The sequence below is a fragment of the Vanacampus margaritifer genome, chromosome 16, assembly GCF_051991255.1.
Source record: "Vanacampus margaritifer isolate UIUO_Vmar chromosome 16, RoL_Vmar_1.0, whole genome shotgun sequence".
Taxonomy (NCBI): Eukaryota; Metazoa; Chordata; class Actinopteri; order Syngnathiformes; family Syngnathidae; genus Vanacampus; species Vanacampus margaritifer.
Genome location: NC_135447.1, coordinates 19,858,445 through 19,880,540, shown reverse-complemented (window position 1 = coordinate 19,880,540; position 22,096 = coordinate 19,858,445). Strand labels below are relative to the sequence as shown.

Below are 22,096 nucleotides of genomic sequence, written 5' to 3'. Positions count from 1 at the left end.
AAAATGCTCTGGTGTGACTCCACAGGTACTGTAGATCATCACAGGCCTGTTCCATTGCCTCCAGTAAATTTGCCCTGGTTTAAGGCTCAATTCAGGGTTGTTGTGTTTGAAAGATGACAACTGTGTTGGAGTTGTGTTGTGTGAAATGTGTTTAAGGTTTATCAAAAAAGAGTGGCTAAGTTTTGAGAATTGAGTGTAAGGTTTGGCTGAAAAAGTGTTTCATTCGAGAAATTAGTCTTGGAAATTGAGAATTTGGTTCAGAGAATAGGGTTTAGTAGTTTAGCAACTGAGAAAAACTAAGTTAAAGGCTAACATATGTTTCATACAAGAAACTCACATAGCAAATCAGAATAACACTATCTCAATAGTAAAGAATACAATCAAATATTCTCATCAACTTATAATAGTACAAAAAGAGGTGTCTCAATATTGGCAAAAATATTTACTGCAATTTATCTGTCATTGATCCAGAAGGTAGATTTATTATTATTAATGTAACTCTCAATCAGATCACCTTCACCCTAGCTAATGTTTATGGACCTAACAAGGACGATCCTACTTTTTTCCCCCCATAATTTTTTACCCTTTCTATGTGACGCAACAAACAATATATTGACCGGCGACTTCAACACTGATCTCAACTCTGCAATAGATCGTTCTAATGCTTTGGATACTGTAAGGAATTGACACTACAGTATTCATCCATTTTCTATACTGAATACACAAAAAAGGAATCCTGACTGTATTGACAAGTTAGCTCCATATGATTTATTTGGTTTTCACTAACATAACTATGTAATCCATTTTTCAAAAATCATTTCTAGTGAATACATTTTGTAGAAACTTTATTTGTACATACGCCGCTCTTGTTGTTTACGTCGTAACGCATTCTGTGTAATGATGTATAATGGCCGCTCGCTCTCTGCCGAGCAAAACCAAATGGGTAGCCTATAAAGAAAGTAAGGTAAGAAACAACATGCGATCGGGAGAGTCACCTGTGTCACAAGAGACTTTGGCGATCAAAGTCTTTGAACGTGTGTGGTCAGTGACTAGTTTACATGCACTCCAGATTCAGTTTAAGGTCAGAATTTCGGTTTGTGAAACAATCGATGTAACCTGCGTGGTGGACGGAGTTACTCTCGTTTACGTGGTCATTTGGGATTGACTGGAATATCCTGTTCGGACCGCGATGTGTGGACATTACGTATCATCATTTCCGCTCTTAACTTACTATGTTGAATAAAAGCTCCAGAAGTGGTTCTTTGCTGCGAGCGTCATGTTTGTTTAGACCGGCTTGAGAATTTCCGGTTGATTACACACCAGAAGCACGGATTTATAGACTAGTATACTATATACAATTACTAATAGGCACAAACTGTGGCGTTTTCACCTTAGAGACACAAATAATGTGAAATCACTGCAGAGAAATCAATGTATTCAAGCAAGGCTCCTTTAGGGAGTGGGACGGAGCTGCGCATACAAGTTGTTACTACAAAGACCAAGATTCCTTGTGAATTAAAAGAAGCGAAGAAGAAGAAAAGAAGAAAATGGAGAGCATGCACACAGCAAAAAACAATGCACCGTTCAATCGAGTTATTCCGAATGCGTATTTATATGAGCAACAATTCGGGTATTGAAAGTGGTAACCCAGGGGTCTTATTCGCGTTTTTAAAAACCCAAAGAAGAGCATATTCAGGTTATTGCACACGTTTAAATGGCCTTACAAAACCCGAATATTGCCAATATTCGGGTTTTAAAAGGGTTATTGCCTGCATGCAAACATAGATAGGATCCTGATGAGAGTATTCATATATTAGCACATTACCTCCATCCTTAGCTGACTCCATTGGCTTTGCGTCTCCACCAGGATGGAATACAAGGTTTCCCTCCTCACTCACCAATGCCTTTATGGTCATGCCCCCTCTATCTCAAAGAACTCCTCAGTCCGCAAAGCACAACACGTTCCCACCGCTCTACCCACTTAAACCTCCTCCACACACCCAGGACCAAATTGAAGACCATGGGAGATAGGGCCTTCCGTGCTGCTGCCCCACGTCTGTCCCTGACACACTGAGGTCACCACAATCTATTGACTGTTTTAAAAGAACTCTTAAGACATTTCTTTTTAGCAGAACCTATGGTCCCCCCTCTTAGATGTTTTTATAACAAAAAAATGCACGTCGTTTTTCTGCTCTACTTGTAGCCCTTTGAGATCTTGCGATCTAAAAAATCCATTATTATTATTATTATTATTATTATTATAGTCAATGACAAGAGCACGGTGTGGGGGAGGGTGACTCTTCCGATCACATTGTTTATTTGGGAACACTTTAAGCTTACCTCGCTTTCTTTATACCCGTTTGCACGACAGAGCGCAAATACGTCACTATATACGTCAAGACGCAGAATGTTTTGCGACTTAAACAACTATGGTGGCATACGTGCAAATACAGTTTCTACAAAATTTAACAAACTGGAAATTATTTCTGAAGAATTAATCCCACAGTTATGTTAGTAACAACTAAATAAATCATATGGAGCAAACTTGTCATTACAATCGGGGTTCCTTTTAAGGTCGTGGTTGTGGATAAGAGGCAGGGTACAGGCTGCATTGGTGGTCATCCCACATATAGACAAAGAACCAGGACTACCTCCAGTCTTCAATTTAAATGTGGAGGCCAGAGCGTGATCAAGAGCCTAATATATTTAAGATAATCTACAGCAGAGATTTCAAACTTGTTTTCTTTGGGCCTCATTGTAGTCAGTTTCCCGCAAAATGCCTTTATTTCTATAAAAACCTTAAAATTAATTATAGAATACACAATAAGTAATATGAAAATACATTATGTGTTACCATGCATATTCACAATGCCCTACTCTTGGATTCACACTTTCAAATTCACTGTTTTGCACTCAGGCCAAAACCCAATCTGATATTAAAAGTATTGCTTTGGTGCCATCTTTTGGCATTGTGGTGCCAAGGAAATGTTGAAGTAATTGAGGAGCTTCATGTAGTGCTCTTACTGACATCATATGTGCTCTATAGAGCTCCAGACATCCCGTGACTATTCCCCAAACACGCCCCCCTCTGGAAGATAGGAGTGTATTACTTACAAGGGGGTGCAGTGATCGAACTAGTGTTTATCCATCAAATTTCCATCCAAAAAAAATCACACTCAAGTTGATGAAAAAGACATGATGTACATGTACAAGATGGACAGATTGGATGACTTTACCTAGTGGTGGCAGGCTGACACTGAAGCTTCAAAGTAAGCTTTGAAGCAATAAAGTGGATTTCCATTGAAACACATCTTCGGAGCTTTCTTCAAATCATGTGACATATGACATATGAAGCAGCAATTTCTTCATTACCTGGAATGAACCATCTGATGGTCGCGGTCCAATCGGATGATACTGAGTCGTTCGAGTGGTGCAAGCAATTTAGGTCTTGATTTACTAGTGGTCAACTTCTGTGTTCCTCTGTTCCGTGTGTTCCTGGCTGTGTAACCTTGTGAGGATCATATTCTGGGTTTTTACAATCACCTTGGGGACCACAGGTGCTTTGTGGGGACATTTTGGTCGATCCTCACAACTCAAGACCTCTTTTTGAGGGTCAAGACTTGGTTTTAGAGTTTGTTTGAATTGGGTTTTGGTTAGGGTTAGGGTAAGGGTTAGGATTAGGCAAGGTTAGGGTTAAGGGGCTAGGTCCCACAAGTTTAGACCTCTTTTTGAGGGTCAAGACTTGGTTTTAGAGTTTAGGTTTGAAATAGGTTATGGTTGAGGTCAGGGTAAGGAATGGGGGTAGGCAACCATTTTTGATGGCTAGGAAATGCATTATGTCAATGAGATAGCCCCACAAAGATAGTAAAACAAACGTGTGTGTGAGAGCAAGCGTGTGTGCACGCATCAAAGATTTCAAATTACGTTTAAAATCCATTGCAGTCCTGCTTTTCGAGGGTACTATCACTGAAGCTTCACGAACTGCACCCATTTTCGAAGCAATTTGTCCAAGTGGTTCGGAGCTTCACAAACGCTTCATTTGGCCATCACTAATTACTAGCGATGGGACGGGATATTGTACTGAGACCTCGCAGGATTAGAACGCCACTAGATTTCTAGTCCCTGCAAAGCACAAGATCAATTTTTTATACCTTGGGTATCCACTTAGCATACACTGCCAGTGAGACAGTCGCAACAACACTTGTTCATGACGGTAACACGCGGTGAGAAGGCCAACTTGAACATAAACCTTACTATACCAATAATAATATGGACATCAAAGCCTTGGAATGCTCCTATTTTGAAGTTGTTGTCGACAGCGTGTCCACTTGACTTGTCGCTGATGTCAGCACACGTCGTGTGGAAATCAATTTCAATCGATAATTACGGACACTAAAAAAAGAAAAATCCACTTACTGTAATTGCGCTGACTTTGTATTAATAGTGCCTGTTGCCAGCATTTAACGGCATCTCCAGCGCTTCTAATGCTAATGCTGCTAGTGGCGCTGTGGCTAGCGTCGCTAAGGCTAATACAGCTAGCACCGCTCAGCCAGTGCAAGGGCTCTTTGATGACTTGTGAAAAGGCATAAATGACTGTGCATACTACTACTGATCATTCTATAACAAACCAGGCTTACTGATTTAGCCGGCAAAATTGCTACTATGTTTTTGACGTCACTTTGTCTCATAGACCAAAATCTATGGAGAGATTTTTTTTTTTAAAGCGTAATAAGCTATAGTGTGCTACTAAGAACAGTTGAAATTTAGGTTAAAAAAAAAAGTTGATTTTCTAAAAATTAAAACCAATTGGTCGCTCATTATTAAGTAAAATGCGTGTTTTTTGTCTTCTGTATTACTAATATTTGTTTTCTTTTCCATTTTTTTTATAGGCAAAACATATATATTTTTTTAAATATAATTTTCAGTAAGATATCCGAATACCTAATATTTGATAGATGCAACCCTAGAATTTTTCCGTAAGAGGAAAGATCTCAGATGGCAGTAGCATTTGAAAAATGAGCCTGTAGCAAAAGTGACTCCTGTTTTATCTTTAGATTTCCACTTCAGAGCTAGATCGTCGATTCTCTCAATAAAAGGAAAACATTTTGAAAACTGGAACATTTATATTTGGCATTTTTTTATATTACAAATTTTGCAAATATGAGATCTCGTCTCATGGACTCAGTCTCGTGAGACATCTCATCTCGTGGGATTTGTGTCTTGTCCCATGCCTACTATTTATCGTTGCCTATGAAGTGTCAGGAGTACTTATCATGATGCAACAACGAATAAATCTCCAACTATTTATTGTGATAAAAATGTTTTTAAACTGTATTTTATTTCCTTTGTGTACATATTTTCAACTAAAACAAATTAATTATTTCTGCAGTATCTAGTTAATATATCGCATTTATTCTCCAGCTTGCGCTGTTGCTTGCGCCATTCTTTTTTCATACTTGCAATGCATTGTGGTCTATAATGAACCCGGTTCAGTGAGCATCGATGTTCACTACTTTTCAGAGTGCATTGTGGGTAATTTTGAGTGCCCTACACATTTTTGCTCCCTGGACATTCAGACACCCCTACAAAATGGCGTGACCCCTCAGTAGGGCACTATATAGGGAGAAGGGGGACATTCGGACACAGCCCCAGATTTAATTGTGAAGAACTCCCTTGAGTGAATCACAATTATCAATCTGGCTAATGCCAGGTTACATGGGATGCCCCCAAGCAGACTTTTGTGTCTTGAAGACACTGAATGTCTTAGGACATCTTAAGACAGAGGTGGGCATCAAGGGCCGCAGTCCTGCAGGTTTTGCGTGTTGCCCTTCTCCAACACAGCTGATATATGATCAGCTCATCAGCAAGCTCTGCATAAGCCTGATAACGATCTTGTTGATTGGAATCAGCTTGTGTTGGAAGTGAGAAACCTACAAAACCTGCAGGACTCCGGCCCTCGAGGACCGAGATTGCCCACCTCTGTCTTAAGACATAAATTGCACATCTTAAGATGTCTTGAGACATGATATAGACATCTCAAAGAAATGGTCAAGCTATCTTATTTCAATGGGTGTGTTATGATGACAATATGATAATGATCTATTGATATTTTGTGGTAAAATCTTATATAATGTTATTGGCGTGTCAATTAAAAATTTTATGTTTTAATTAAAACCCTTTTTATCCTCTCAAACCCTCTTACATCCCTTTTCTTGTCGCAATCAAATTTTGAACATGTTAAAAACAATCCTGCGACAACAAAAAGGGTTTGAGAGGATAAAGAGGGTTTAAGAGAGTGTGGCAAGAGGCTTTGCAATGTTTTACAACATGAAACGAAGCCGGCACAAAAAGCAACATTCGCTGCGAGCGCACACCCTCCCAAGACTGCACCGCTCAGTGAGATACAGGCTTTAAATATACATCTCTAGACATCTAAAAAATGTGTCTTAGTTAAGTCACAACTTAAGACCTCTTGAAACACTTTAATGGCTGAATATGAAAAATCAGGCACCAAAATGAGACACTGAAATTTTGTTTTTTATTCGGTCCGGTTACTTCCGTTTACATCAGAACCGGTGCCATATTAGTACTGACTTTCGGTACCCAACCCTAATCTTGTTGTGGCACCTGGTCCACAACAGCTGTCTATCATTGTAAAAGTGTGCCGTTGCCCGTTTACGCAAAGTAGCGGACGCCTTTTCTATCCTGCTAAAATGGTGGTGCTAACGTGCATTGGCATGCTATACGCATTGGCAATCTTAAAACTTTTGGAAGTGGGGTCATAGCTTTTTGCTATTTATGGCTGGGCTTGGTCCCTAACTGTGCGACTAATGGAAGTGGGTAACATCTGTTGAAATAAAGAAAACAATTCAGTTTCAGTACAGATTACCTGTCAAAATGAACATTTAGCAAGAAACACAATGTAGACCATTTATTTCCTTAAGTGGACCAAATAAACTGTCTGTCAAACCTTTGAGCAGTGTTCAAGGAAGATGAAAATTGTTTGTGAATCAGGGTCACTTTGAGTGCACGTCATCTGCACATTGTCATGGCATAAAAGTAGAATTAAACAACCCAAATAATAATATTAATAATAATTATTATTATTAAAAACAGCACTCCAAACACATACAAAGTGTTTGAGTTTTGCAAACACACACACACGCACGCACAGTGTGTTTACCTTGAGCAAATATTGAACAGTGCTGTCATGCATTGCTTTTGAATGTTCTGAATGATGGAAAGTTCAGCCAAAGTTTATCATCCATCACTTTTCTCTTACCTTCTTGCCATCCACAGTGGGCCGCAAAGTAATTTTAGTTTTGTAACTCTGGGCCGCAAGGGCCGAGACAGCTTTGTACACATGTAACAGGGTAGAGAATATCTGCCATTTGCCATGTAGTAAATAAAATCTGTCCACACTGCCTCTAACCTTGCCAACAAGCTGACATTTTGTGGTATTTATTCACAAATACTACAAGAATCCATCTTGTACCCCCCCCCCCCCCTTAGAGAAAGCTCAGTATTATTCATTCGGTAATCTTACCGATTCGACATGTCATCATCATTGCTCTCTCTTTATTTTTATTTTTTTATTTTCTCTTTTTTTCTTTTTTTGTATGTGCGGGAGTATGTGCGCGAGCATGTGCATGTGCGGGTGGGTGTGTGCATGTGTGTGTGCGTGTGAGTGTGTACACATTAATTCTCATAAAACTTATTGAAAATCCCATACCGTTCACCTAAACCGAATACTTCAGAATCCAGCTAGAGTCGTGAGGCTGTCAGGAGACCCAAGGAAGGATCAAAGAAAAGAAAGGAAAGTGAAATCCAGCACCAACCAGACATCACCTACTACCCACCGGGTTACCAACCCCAGAAACATCTCAGTTCCAACAAATTAAGGAGACCTCAAGAGACCAAAGAAAAGACTGAGGAAAGGAAGGAAGGATAGATGAAGCAGAGTGAGATCCACAGACATCAGCCTCCACCGATTCAACAACCAGAGGAAGAAGCAGATTGTGTTTGAATTTCGGTAGATGCTGGTGTGGTGGATCTGGCATGCATGAAAACCTCCACCAGAGAGGGGAGCCGTCGACCCCGGCCAGGACAGAGCAAGCACACACCCACAGGGCCCCCCAGGCCATGGCAACGCCAAGGCACAACCCCCGGGCCCCGCATGGGCCACCGGCCGGAGAGCAAACTCAGGAGCCAGGGATGCCCCCCACCGTAACACGGCCCGCGCCCCAAGCCCAACACAGCAGAACGGGGCCCGGCAGGCACCCCACCGTAAATACAAACAATAATAAGTCAACATCAGTCATAATTACTGAATGGGCCCTGGGCCACTTTTTTATAGGAAAAGTTGGGCCCCTAGTTACTAAAAAAGGTTACAAACCCCTGACCTAAATGACAAAAGCACAACAATCAGTAATCAATTGTGTTGGTCATTTTAAATATGATACAACATATTGTATGTTATGTTATGTTATGTTATGTTATGTTATGTTATGTTATGCTATGCTATGCTATGCTATGCTATGCTATGTTATGTTATGTTATGTTATGTTATGTTATGTTATGTTATACAGGGTAGATCATGTTAGAGCTGCTTAGAATCCAGTTGCAGTTTAGTATTTTGTTATCTGAACTCTTCAGCAAATTTTGTTCCCACTTTTCCGGTTGTCATTTTTTCTTCAGTGATGGGACAGTTCCAAGTGGAGCCTCTTGATTCTACTGTTCTAAAAGGCTCGGATGCTCGATTCAATGCCACTGTGCAGGGAAAGTGGGAGGTCATGACTTGGAATGTCAGAGGTTTTCTTGTCCTCACCGTTCCCAGAAGTGGTAACATATCTTCGTCCTCAGAACAGTTTTCTGCCTCTTTCTGCTCCACCGAGGACACCAGCTGCGTGACGTTCACCATCCATAACACCTCCCGTAGGGAGGCTGGGTTGGTCATCTGTACTGTGCAGGGAGACTATGGATCGAAGTCAGCACAGCTACATGTTCAAGGTACTGTAGATTGTCAAATATCTAATACCTCGGATTGAAATTCATTTTGCGCAGTGTGGTGTTTAGAGACAAATTAACTAGATATGTTAGTCCATAAGTACAATATATTTGGAGTATATTATGATTTTGTCTTTATCATCACAATATTTGGTTTAAAACAGCCAAAGTTTAGACATACAAACATTTACCACTGCACAATTATAGCCATGAGCATACATTTTCAGGGGCTCAAAAGTATTTTGATTATTGACACACAGTGTTAGTAATATGATTAAATGCTCAAAATGATAGAAAACAGATCGTTACTGTATGTTTCACATTTTAGAAGGACAATTAAACTAAAGACTTTTGGAAGGCAAAAAAGTTAAGATTTCTATACTAAATTTGGCTTATTGATAGTTAATATTGGTTCGTTTAAATCACAGACGGATTTTAACAATATAGTATGTTATTGTGGCACCCGTGCATTCATACAGTGAAACGTGTTAATTGAGTAACATGAGACAACTGAAGTAGCTCCTAACTTCCTGTGGCTTGTTACTGTTGAAATGGTCTCGTGTTATACAACTATCGAACATAAATCACAATCAATCACAATTATAAAGAGTGTACATGAATATTTTTATGAAGACATACAATAGTGAATGCTACATCCTTCTGGAAAAATAGGTAAAGACTAAAGGGCACACTGTACTTTGTAAGGTGCATGAGTCCAACATGATTTCAGTTATCTTCTGTTTTTGTCAATTAGAGAGTGGTACAGTCCAGATCCAGGAAGGTGATAAAAAGGTGGCCCAGGACGAGGAGGTGGAGTTCAACTGCGTGACTTCAGCTTGGTTCCCTAGCCCTGTAGTCAGCTGGAACCTGAATGGTGGCACTGTGGATAACAGCTTATACAACAGTACTCATGTGGCTCATGGAGACTCCTTCAACTCCTCCAGTGTCCTGACGTTTAAAGCTATCAAAAATTTGACCGTGGAGTGTTTGGCGATTGTACAGACACTAACAAAGCCTCTATCCAGCACGGTCCATTTAGTAGTTGGTAAGAAATTCTTTCACAATGTTTAAATGTTTTATTACACTAAAACCCAAGCCAGCTGGGATACGCTTCATTAACCTGTGACCCTTAAAAAAAAAAAAAAAGAAGTTATAAAAAAAAACAAAATAGATGGCTGGAAATGGCCATGTATTGCTATATTCAAAATGACATTTGGCTATTTTTTAGGGGACAGTAAATCCAAACTGTTATACAAGCACTACACTGACTACATCCCAGAAATTGATTGCACACAGCAAGGAGAAAAATGATTAACAAAAGGCGCACGTACAATTTGCAGAAGTAACAGTAACAAAAAGAGCTTGCACAAAAAGGGGCAAGTAAACAGAAACTCAAAGTCCCTATATAAAACCACTTACAAAATGCAAGGATGGTCGAGGAACAAGGCAAACGTGGTACAAGAGTGAGGAGTTGAAACTATGCTTGGGCTACTAAAGAGAGCAAGTGAATAGTCCAACACAGGTTTCTTCCTCAGCTGCCTCAGGTGAGTGTGTCGCCATGGCGCCACCCAGAGGTCAGGCTGCTACAAAACAAAACAATGCCTGAGAGTAGTAAGCCAATCCTCTAAGGCCAATACTATAGCCAGCAACTTTAGGTTTCCAACATCATAATTGGCTTTGGCTGAGCTAAGGCGGCAAGAAAAGAAGGCACAGCGGTGAAGCTGGGCAGCGCTGAGACAAAACGGCTCCCACTCCAGAGTCCGATGCATCCACTTTGACAACAAAAGGCATTTCAGTATTAGGGTAGCGTAACAGGGGCACAAGTAAACGACTGCTTAAGTTTTACAAAAGCTGCTTAAGCTTACAGGGTCCATTTAAAAGCTATCTTGTTAGATGTAAGAATTGTTAGTGAAACCGCCCTCTGGCTGTAATTACGGATAAACCGACGGACAAATTGGCAAAGCCCAAGAACCGTAGTAACTGTTTTCTGGTGGTTGGTGGGCCAGTCGACCATGGCCTGAATCTTGGTAGGGTCAGAGTTGGCCCTTTTCTGCAATAAACCCCAAAAATTGCAGAGTCTGTATGGAAGTCATGCAGTCGGCTTTAACATAAAGTCATTTTTCTAGGAGGCGCTGTAAAACCATATGGACATGGTGGCGGTGTTTGTTCAGATCTTTTGAGAAATTCATCTAAGATATCATCTAAACAGACGGAACAGAAATGATTCAACATATCTTGCAAAACGTCATTAATTAACCTCTGAGACACGGCGGGGCAATTGGTAAGTCCAAAAGGCATAACAAGATACAGTAATTTCTGGACTACTAGGCGCACCTTACTATAAACCGTGCTAGCTAAATTTGGGAAATATTCGAGTTTGTTACACATGTTAGCTGCACCCGACTGTAAGCCAAGGTGTTTTAATGTTACCGTACCGGGTTCCCTCTACTTTCTTTTCCATAATGAGGGCGCAAATGTTCTTGCTTTCATTCTGTCTCTCCTACTGTACTTGAGCTCACTTGGTTTGTTTTGCTCTGCCTGACGCTCTTGCACTTCCTTTATAGTACGCTCCCTGGTGGATAAGCCACACCTTTGTATTCACCGCAGGGTCGAATGCAAGTGAAAAAAGTAGTGGTTTGTAGTTCAGAAATGACTGTACTGAAAGTGGCTGAGAGGAGTCTTAAACGAGGTTTTCAACTCATCCACCTCCTTGATTCTCACCAGGTGATAGGCACTATGTAAATCCAACTTCTAGCAGAATCTAGCAGTGGTAGTGGGTATATATCTTTAATGGATATATCGTCTAGACCCCGGCAATCCACACATGGTCTTGTCTTTTATATCATCAATAAAAAATAATCTGGCACCTACGGGTGAGGAGGAAGGACGGATCAGGTCGGCAGCTAGCAAATTTGAAATTTATTCATGGAGGGCTTGCTGTTTGGTATAATTTGGAGTTACTTAGGGGTGTATTCGGGACAAGGTTTATTGCACAATCATAAGGAAGAGGCAACGACTGGGCTCGAGCCTTACTAAATGCTTTCTTTACATCATGATACTCAGGACTTTTTCAGTCAAGTGTTGGAAGTTGAAGGCATTATTTGATTACTTTATTAAGTGTAATCTTTTGCGTGTTCAAATAAATTGCAGAATTGAGATCGTATGAAAAAGTTCCTTGCAAGGAGTTTATTTAAGAGCTCTTAAGACACAGGAGAATAGCTTACATTCGAAAGGTGATGTTAAGCTTCCAGTGTGTCGAATATGAAAACACACAGTTGCTTTATACTTGTAAAAAGAATACTCCCGCCCTTAGACTTGACAAAGAATTAGTGTTCTTAATAAGCAGACATGATGATATTGATACGATTATCTCAGCTCCCCACCAGCCTCGGAGAAATGATGTAGACAGGCTTTGACCTTGGACCTTCAGTTTTTACGACCAAATGACTAATGACATGAGAACTTGACAACTTTTAAAACATACACATTCTTATCAAGAGCTGGAAGGGAGTGAGAGATTCCAATATATTTCACAAAAACATTATCACAGTGTTATTCATTTAACTACACATAGTTATATGGCATCTAAATACTTATGAGTAAATTCAAAAACAGTAAAAAATATAAATTGAAAATGTTAACTGTCAACAGTCCCTCAATTGAACTAGTAAAAGTTCATAACAAGACATTTAACCCTTAACAGTCTAGAGAAAAATTCCAGCGGGCTCTACATCGGATGTCGCAACAGCGGTCATAGCTTTAGAAGTTACTGATTCTACCATCATATAAGACGACTTGTTTTGAACATCTTGTTTTTCAATGGCTGTGGTAATAAGTCTTTGGCACAAAGATCTGATACACGGTACACAGCAGCACCCACAAGTAGTTAAAAAAAAAGAAGCTGCAAATACAGACACAGAAATTAGAATTGATGAAACCAAGGTTTTATATCTACCAAAAGCATCCATCCAGGTATCCCAAATTGACGTATTGATACCGGAATGCTCTTTCATTTTTTTATTAAGTGTTCGGAGTCCCTCAATTGCAATGGTTAAACTTCCATCTGGTGCAGTATTATTAGGAATAAAAGTACAACATTGTTCTGCGAACATTGAACAAACACCACCCCTTTCTGCAAGCAACATATCAAGTGCGATACGATTCTGAAATGCCATTAAAGATGTGGCAGACAACTGGCCGTGTACAGCCTCAAAACCAGATTGAGTCCAATTTCCTAGCCTTTGAACATTGTAATGTACATAATTAATTCCATCTACATTTTTATTAGTTGTGCACCACCAGCAAATTAGCGATTCAAAACCTGAGGCTACCTGATCAGCTATTTTATACTCATCAGGGACCCCATGTGGTACCCCAATCGCATCTATGTATGTGGGAACATTTTGATCCTGCCAAGTGGATCTTTTGACCCTCTGAAAAGAATGAGAAAATTCTGGTTGCCAAGTATTAACAATTTGCAGAAGGTTATCAACCGATGTAGGGAAAATAGCTCCTGGCAGAAGGAGGGTGATGGGAGCACAATATCCCTTCATATTCAGAGGTAACTTATCAAATATCCGGCTGTCTCAGCACCACCACCATATGTCCGTCCTGGATTGAGGCTGGAATTTACGACCCACATCTGTTGCTGAAATGCAGTGAGTGGTGTGATTTAGTTTTCCCAATTGTTCCCCAGTACCTGACATTTTAATACATGAAAAATCACCATCCGCAACTTTATTTGAAAATATTGGTTTAGTTGTTTGCCAATCAACAAGTGGATACACTTTATCCCATTGAGAGCATTTAACATTGGGGACAGTTTTATTCATAAGTTCCATTACACATTTATCCTCTATTTTAGCAGGAATTACCCTCAATAAAGGTCTTGGGCCCACACATACGACGCAATCTTCCCCCGAAGCACGTGCTGCCTCATTTGCTAACAGTAGCCAATTATAACTGCCACCAGACAGACCTGTTGTAGCCCGAAACCATTCAACTACACCATCAATTTGGAAACTAAAAGCTTCCACCCCAGACTCCATTGTGTATTTAGTCATTTTTGGTTGTTCTGATTTACTCATAGTTTTATCAATGCAAATTAAAATTGGAAAATAGGGATCAGTTCCGGAGAACCATGCCCATAACATTAGCCCAAAACAAGAGGTATTATTTATGGTTACATTAAGTGGTCGCATATTACCTTCAGGAAGAACAAAAGTTAATTCAAATTGACCTCCCATTCTACGCAATGCTACTCTTTTGCTAAAGAAAACTGCCTCCACGCTTGAACCTGACGGCCAGTATCGTCCACTTTGGGTGGTAATCAGGTAACTCCAGTCTAGTCGTAAAACACTTCCTGTCAAATACCACCAGTACTTGAGCCAAAGGCCCCCCTTCGTCGGCCCTCCACCACTAAATCCCCTCAAAGATTAAATGGGAAGTTTAACAGACGTGTTTGTGTTAGGAGCAACTGTCAGAACAATTGAGTTATTATAAGCCCAGGACATTATACATGGAATTCGAGGAGAAACAACATTTCTTTTATCACGGTGTGTTGTATTCAAACTCGCGTCAAGGAGCTTCATGAAAAACCAGATTGGCACAACAATTAATATGAGGAAAATCGTCGCAATGGAGAAATTAGTAGCAGATTGCCTCTTCGAAGCCATCTTGAGAAGAAGTTTGTTTGTCGAAGGAGAAGGACGTTTGTCAGTCGTTGGTTGATTTTTTTTTTTAGAAGAAGAAGAGGCGTTGTCAGCCTCTTTCCGAACCCTGGCTCACTGCCAGAGATCCAAGGATTGGTCACCGGGATTATCTTCCCAGAGTGTGACTCAATCATTGTGAATTGATGAAAAGGGCACGTGACTCAATCTCCATTGAGTGATTTCCTCCTCGGGCAGCAGATTGACACTGGATCAGCTTTTCCAGGCGAATCAATTGTGAAATAATGCCCAGGGAAAAGGCACTTGAATGAATCTCCTTTGAGCGACCTCCTCCGCGGGCAGCTCGTCAGGTAGACGCTCTTTCACCTTGAACGGTCCCAACCACGTAGGAGCACACCATTTTCGTTTAGTAACACATATTCACAATCATTTATTTTTGAAGGAACATCTGTTTGGTTATTTCTTAGCTTGGAGAATGTAGATACTATCTCCTTAATTACTGGAGGCCTCGGAACGTGTGACTCTCCCAGCGGAGCATTAGGAGCTGGAAAAGGCCTGTTTTTATGACCCTCAAAAGGAGTCCAGCCTTTAGCCGAATTTAATGACATGCGCACATTCATCAATGCGACAGGAAGAGCTTGCAGCCAGTTCAATTTTGATGAGGCCAGTGCTTTAGCCAACTTTTCTTTAATATTTCTATTCATTCGTTCAACTTGTCCCTGTGATTGAGGATGATAAACAGAGCCAAATGTATGTTTTAGCCCCAATGCTTTTTCTACTTCCTGTAGATGTTTATTTTTAAAGTGACATCCATTGTCCGATCGAATTTTCTTGGGGAACCCATGTGACGGTATGTAATGATTAATTAAATGTTTTACCACAACCTCTGCTGTTTCAGACTTACAGTGATATGCTTCCGGCCACCCGGAAAAGGAATCCACAATTACCAGTAAATACCGGTAACCTTCTATTGGCTTTAACATATCAGTAAAATCCATTGAGATTACTTGTCCCGGAGCTGTCACTTCTGGATCGTGAGTGCCAGGAGGAGGTTTAGTTGTAGGCATACAGTTGGATTTATTACAAACTTTTCACGATCTGTTTCATGTAGGGATGTGACCAATTTTGTAGTCTCCTCAAAGTTTCATCTATACCAACATGGCATATTCCGTGGGCTTCAGAAATTAGGATTTTTAATTGGGTCTGTGGTGGGATATATTTACCTTCTCTCAGCCAGATACCTGCATCATCTTGTTTCGCTCCTTTTGCAAGCCAAACACTCTTCTCTTCTGGGCTTGCTTTCAGCTGCCACAGCTTAATTGTTTCCGGAGTTATTTCTTGTCTGTCTCCTAATTCACCTTCACTCACCATAAATTGAAGTTCTGGGCTGTATCCGGCCACGTATTTTGCAGCCCTGTCTGCGGAATCATTCCCTACTGAGACAAAATCAGCATTTTTTGAATGCCTTTTGCATTTGATCACAGCTAGGGGTTTTGGCAGCAATAATGCATCCATCAAATTAAAAATGTCTTGTTGGTGTTTAATAGGGGACCCGGACGCAGTCATAAAGTCATTTCTTAGCCATTCTTTGATGGCAGTATGCAAAACAACATGTGCATAAGCTGAGTCAGTATAAATGTTCACAGTCTTATCTTTTGCTAGTTTTAATGCCGAAGTCACAGCGATGATTTCTGCACGTTGAGCCGACTGTTGTCCTGTGAGTCTTTTTGCCACCTTCAGTTCAAAAGTTGAACCTGTCATCTGCGTTACTGCAATACCTGATTGAAGTCCTTTATCGCCCTTAAAGCAACAGCCGTCCGTAAATAACGTCAAGTCTGGGTTGTCTAGTGGGATGTCGTAAAAGTCATCCCTCAGTGAGTTGTCTTCAAGAGTTCGCTGAGCGCAGCAGTGCAGTTGAACTTCGAGAAGACCATCAGCCATATTTCTTCCTTCGTGTATAAACAGAATGTGAGGCTGTGTCAAAACGGAATCAATCTTTCTCTGCCTCCCTCCCGTCATCGTGAAAGCTTGGCTAGTCACATATTGTACCGTACTATGTGATGTACGTACCGTTAACGGATGATGTAACACAATATGAGACGTTTTCTGAATCAAGCGTGCTAATGCGGAAGAAAATGCCGCACACACATGATGACGCTCCTCATATTTTTCAAGAGGTGTTGATGCGTACAGACAGACCTGTCTGTTGCCATCCACTGTTTTCTGGAAAAGTACAGCTGACACACTTGAAGACTTTTCAGAGACGTCCCAAAAAAACATCCTAGTGTAATCAGGAACGACAAGAGCCGCGGCTGATGACAAAAATTGTTTTAGCAGGACAAAAGAAGTCTCAGCATCCTGGGTCCAATCAAGAACATGTGACAGGTTTCTCATTCCTTTTTCTAAACACCAACTGTCTCAGAGAATGAGTCAGTTCCGCAAAATCCGGAACATGATGTCGAGAGTAATTGCACAATCCCAAAAAAGACAACATTTGTTTCACATTTGTCGGTTTGGGATGGTGCAAGATGTCATCTTTGTGTGATGGAGAAATACCTGTTCCATGTTTTGATATGAAACGTCCCAAAAATGCGACTTGCGGTCGGGCAATTTGGAGTTTGTCCTTGGAGCATTTCAAGCAGACTTTAGCCAGGTGGCTCAAAAGGAGCTGTGTAGCTTGAAGGCAGGACTCCTCGGACGGCGCAGCCAGGAGCAGATCGTCTACATACTGCACCAAGAGAACATCATTAGGGAGTTGTAAATGTGACAGCAGCTGTCTTAGGGAAGCATTAAAAACTCCAGGAGACAAATCCCTGAGGCAGACGGGTATATGAATAACACTCGTTATTCCACGTAAATGCAAAATACTTTTGCATAGACGCGTCAAGAGGGATGCAAAAAAATGCATTCGCCAGATCAATGCAGGTAAAATGAGTGTGCAAAGGACTGATTTGTGACAGCGCAGAATGAGGATTTGGCGCCGGTAAGGCAGGTGTCAAAACTTTAGAATTAATAGCCCTTAAATCATGCACCATGCGAAATTTACCAGTATTCTTTTTTTCTACTGGGAGAATAGGAGTATTGTAGTTAGACCTATCAATTTTGCAAAGAACTCCCGCTTTTAGCAATCCATCAATTGTTTCTGAGATGCCAGCTTTTCCGTCAGGCTTCATTTGGTACTGCGGCACCAAACGGAGTCGGGTGTCACTTCAAAAAATACCGGAGCAACGTCACATAAGCCCACATCAGTTGAGTCCGTGGACCAGAGTGCATCAGGCAAGGTTTTTAACATGTCACCAGCAAAGTCGCTGTCAGACGTCTCTCTTCTGTGATGCCGATCCAACAGCTGAAGCTCTAACACAGACATTGAAGCAAACATGTCAGATTTAATCCAATAGGCATCAAGTGATTTTGAATACAGCAAATCCGAGTGTATTGAGCATTGCCAATCAGTTGCTTTTGTGCATGCGAGGACAAATGGACCCAAATCTTTCACTGTGTGCTGGGATGACACCCTCAGTGATATATGAGGATGGCATGCCAGCACAGATTTGTCAGGTGGTTCTGTCATCACATACCATTGAGCTTGTTCCTCAGTCAGATTCACAGAAAATGCAACACCGGGCCTACCTGCGAACAGATCACCTACCCGCAATTCCCATTTGTCGCCAACAACTTTCTGGAAGGCTTCACTGTACATGTCATCTCCCGTCCTGCCATAATATAGAGTACAATGCATACAATCGGAAACCACATCATATGACCGGAGGTTACTAACCCAACCGGTCCACTTTGACCAAAAATTCTCAGCATCCCTCCAGCCGGAGGAATCAGTGTCAATCTTTGCCCAGTAGATCTCAGCTGAGACGCAGGACATTGCGTGTTGACGTGTTGGCAACTGGGAGGAGACTTTAGAGGTAGTAGCTTCGCCGCAGTAGAAGGTATTTCCATCTGGGAATTTTAGCGAGAGTCCTTTCGATCACACACTGTATCAATGGCGCAGTTTTTATGAGCAGATCCCGTCTCATTAGATTCACAGAACAATTGGGTGCATAGACGAACTCATGTAGGAAAGTTTGTGTGTAACATTGCGTTTGTATAGGGCTTGTCAAGTTCAGGACAGTTTTTTCTCCCTTGAATCCAACCAGCGAAATGCCATTTGCTGTGAGCTTGCATTCTGGCGGCAATGTCATTATGGTAGAATGTCGTGCTCCTGTGTCCACCATAAATGATAACGTCGTGCCTCCTACCGTGATATCAATCATTGGTTCTCCGAGGGCAGATTCAGGGCTGAGTCATTGCGGATATTGTCCACCAGGTGGCGGCAGGAACTCCTGGTTAGGAACAGAGGGATAGTGTTGTTGTGGCGATGACAAGCCACGTGTAGCAACTCGCCCCCTCGGGTGTAAGAAGCCACGGCTTCTCCGCCTTCCACTCTGCACACGCCGACCTCTGCCCCTGATGACACCTGATTCCTCCTGGCAAGTGTCTGCCCAGTGGCCAGGCTGACCACAGTTGAAACAATAATTCCGATCATATGATGCTCCATTCTGAAACATAATCAAATCTGATCCAACAGTATTAGGTGATGACATGTTCACAGAAGCCGAACTCACAAAGTCATCCTCTTCTTTCTTCAAAGTTTGTAATTGTAGCATTGCCAATTGTAATTCAGTATTCTTACGTTTTTCATTTTTTGATTCGATATCTTTTGCATACCTTCTCAAATGATGTTTAAGATGACTCAACCACTTTACATGCTTGGCGCCTGGCAAGTCCGGATTGGCCTCCATAGCTTGCACAATTGGTTTTGGAGCTCCTTTTAAAATTGTAGACCGAAAAATTTGTGAATACAATACAGTATCGGTCGGCAAGTGTCCAGTCTTTAATGAGAATTCGACAAGTGCCCGATCAATGAATGTAGCAGCGTCCTCATCAATTTTTTGAGTGAACAACGAATCGGAAATGACAATTTCTGGAATAGGGAACAATTCACCTAATACTTCAAAAAGTGACAAATAATTATCAGCGCTTCACCATCCAGTAGAGAAGGCATCCCAGAATTAGACATTAACACTTCAAGTTGAGAGAGCGGACACGCCTGCGTTAACAATGCACGCACATCCCCCGCTGTCAAGATCTGACCTATCACCTCCCTCTGCAGAGACCTCAGCCAATCCTGCCCCCCGCCTGCAATGGGGGCAGCCTTTGTAGCAATACGCTCAGATCGGAAGGCAAATAAGGCTTATACAGAGTGGCAGAATTTCCAGTGGCCGGATCAACTTTAGGCAACATGGGTGCTTGCAAACTTGTCTTAGAGCGAGTCGCTATTTGATTAGAAGCACTGTCTAAAAGTCTGTCTGACACGCTGAAGTCACGTGACCCAGAAACATCTTCCACCGCACGTTAGCTCTGCCAATTTCCTATGTATCTCTTCAATTTGATAGCTATTAGCAACAACAGATGCTTCTCCGGTCATTTCACGGTCCCGTTGTCTGAACAATTCATCACGTTCGGCCCTCAAAACACGATTTTGTTCAATCAATTCACCTTCAGCGGCCTTTTCAACACGATCCAGAATAGCACGCCATCTAGAACGAGTTGACTGTGGAATCTCCGCATGCCGAGTCAATTCCAATCCGAAAGCTCTCGCCTGGTTCAATCTTTCCTGCGGTTCATCTCTAATGGCTAACAGTTTATCCAAATGCAACTCCAGCCGTTTCACAGAAGCATGTACGCCATCAGCTAACGCATTAGCAGCCTTCACAACAGAGTCAGCAGTTAGCGTCTCATCACAGTTTCCCGAATCCCATTTTACATCGAGATTTCCACCATTTACTGTTAAAACAAGTGCCTGCAAATCCTGCAGCATCTGAATAGCCGTACTATACGGTGATTCAGTAAACGGGGTCTTAGGGCCAAATCCCTCACCCGCGCTCGTTTCAGCATAAGCAGGCGGAGCCGGTAGCTTAGCATCAGCCACGCGGCCATCACCCTCGTGTTCGTTAACCAAGTCGTGGCTAGTGGACTCGCTTAACACAGCTTTACGAGCAACCTTCACAGAGCTGCCCAAAGCAAGCATTCTAGCGTTAACCAACATTCGATCCCCCACCTTACATTGTCGTCTAACTTTTCTTCGAAGAAAATATAGATGTATTTTTTACGGAGCTATCCAGCCAGCGCCTGCCGCTTTTTTACACAAGAAAGTTCCACGGACTTCATCAATGCAATCAAACACGTCGTAGATAGTAACGGTGGAAACCAACCACTATCACAATTAGAGCGCATCCATTCATTTAAAAGAGTCTTCAACTTACGTCTTCGCCGTGCCGGGAGCGCTTCGACCATCACAATGGATGCAGCCTCGACTTGTGCGCCTAGCGACAATTTCTGACTATGGACCGGAAGTGTATGCAAATCAAACCAACCGGAATCACGGTCAAATATGTCGTCCATGATATGTAGTAATTAGTCGTTTTAATATTTATAAAGTCAGTGACGTCTCACTTATGGTACTACAATACAACAGGTCAAAACTATTCTCATTAGTCCCCCCAAAAAATTATTATTATTTATTTAGTTTTTTTTCTCAAAAAATACTAAAAAATAAAAATGAAACAGAAATGAAATATCGCTTTTGCGACAAATAAATAAATAAATAAATAAAAATAAAATAAATAAATAAATAAAATCCTACTTGACGTCACTTCCGTATACAACGGGCATCATTTCTTATGCATAGTTCAATGTCGTAGTAATTTTCAAAATCGAGGACTTTTGCGTCCCTTCGTAACAAAAACGACTTCAAACCCACTAATACTTGTTCACACAGATCTATAATACAATTTGGTAAAGACGTAATTGCAGCTGTAGTAATCCCAAACAAACAGAATTTCTCTACGTGGATAATTGTCCACTCACCTTATTAATATTTGGCGCCTTTAGAAATTCAATGCGTCCAGGATCGTCACAGCTTTTGCAAAAAATGTCCAAATTTGTTTCCGTCGGAGGTCACCATTTTGAAGGCATTATTTGATTACTTTATTAACTCTTTGACTGCCAGACGTTTTCAGAAACGGGTTGTCGCCAGTGCCAGCCGATTTAAGCATTTTGACTGATATTTCAAGGTCCACAGAAAATGTTGTGTTTGGACTATGGAAACACACATACTACCAAATGAAAGATTGGACTCACATCTTTCATCAGAAAAAAAAGTTTGTTTCTACCTTATTCCGTTCTTCAGTAATCAACAATAGAAAATGGTTACTTTCACCGAAATTCTCTGTTTTGAAACAAAAAACGGAGAAAAACAATTTTTTGTGAAACAATGTTATTTCATGCACTCTAGTGAATTGTACACTTCTTTTTGTCCATGAATGATGCCACAAACACCTAAATAGTGCTTTACTTCTGTAAAACGC

General features: G+C 41.2%; 1 protein-coding gene across 1 annotated transcript in view; it reads left to right on the top strand.

The window, feature by feature from the left end:
* The window catches only part of igsf5a (immunoglobulin superfamily, member 5a), a 39,437-nt gene that overhangs the window by 242 nt on the left and 17,099 nt on the right, over window positions 1-22,096 (top strand). The window contains exons 2-3 of the mRNA XM_077547256.1: window positions 8,698-9,009; window positions 9,761-10,051. Of these exons, the coding sequence (XP_077403382.1) occupies window positions 8,698-9,009; window positions 9,761-10,051 (603 nt within the window). The remainder of the gene's footprint in view (window positions 1-8,697; window positions 9,010-9,760; window positions 10,052-22,096) is intronic.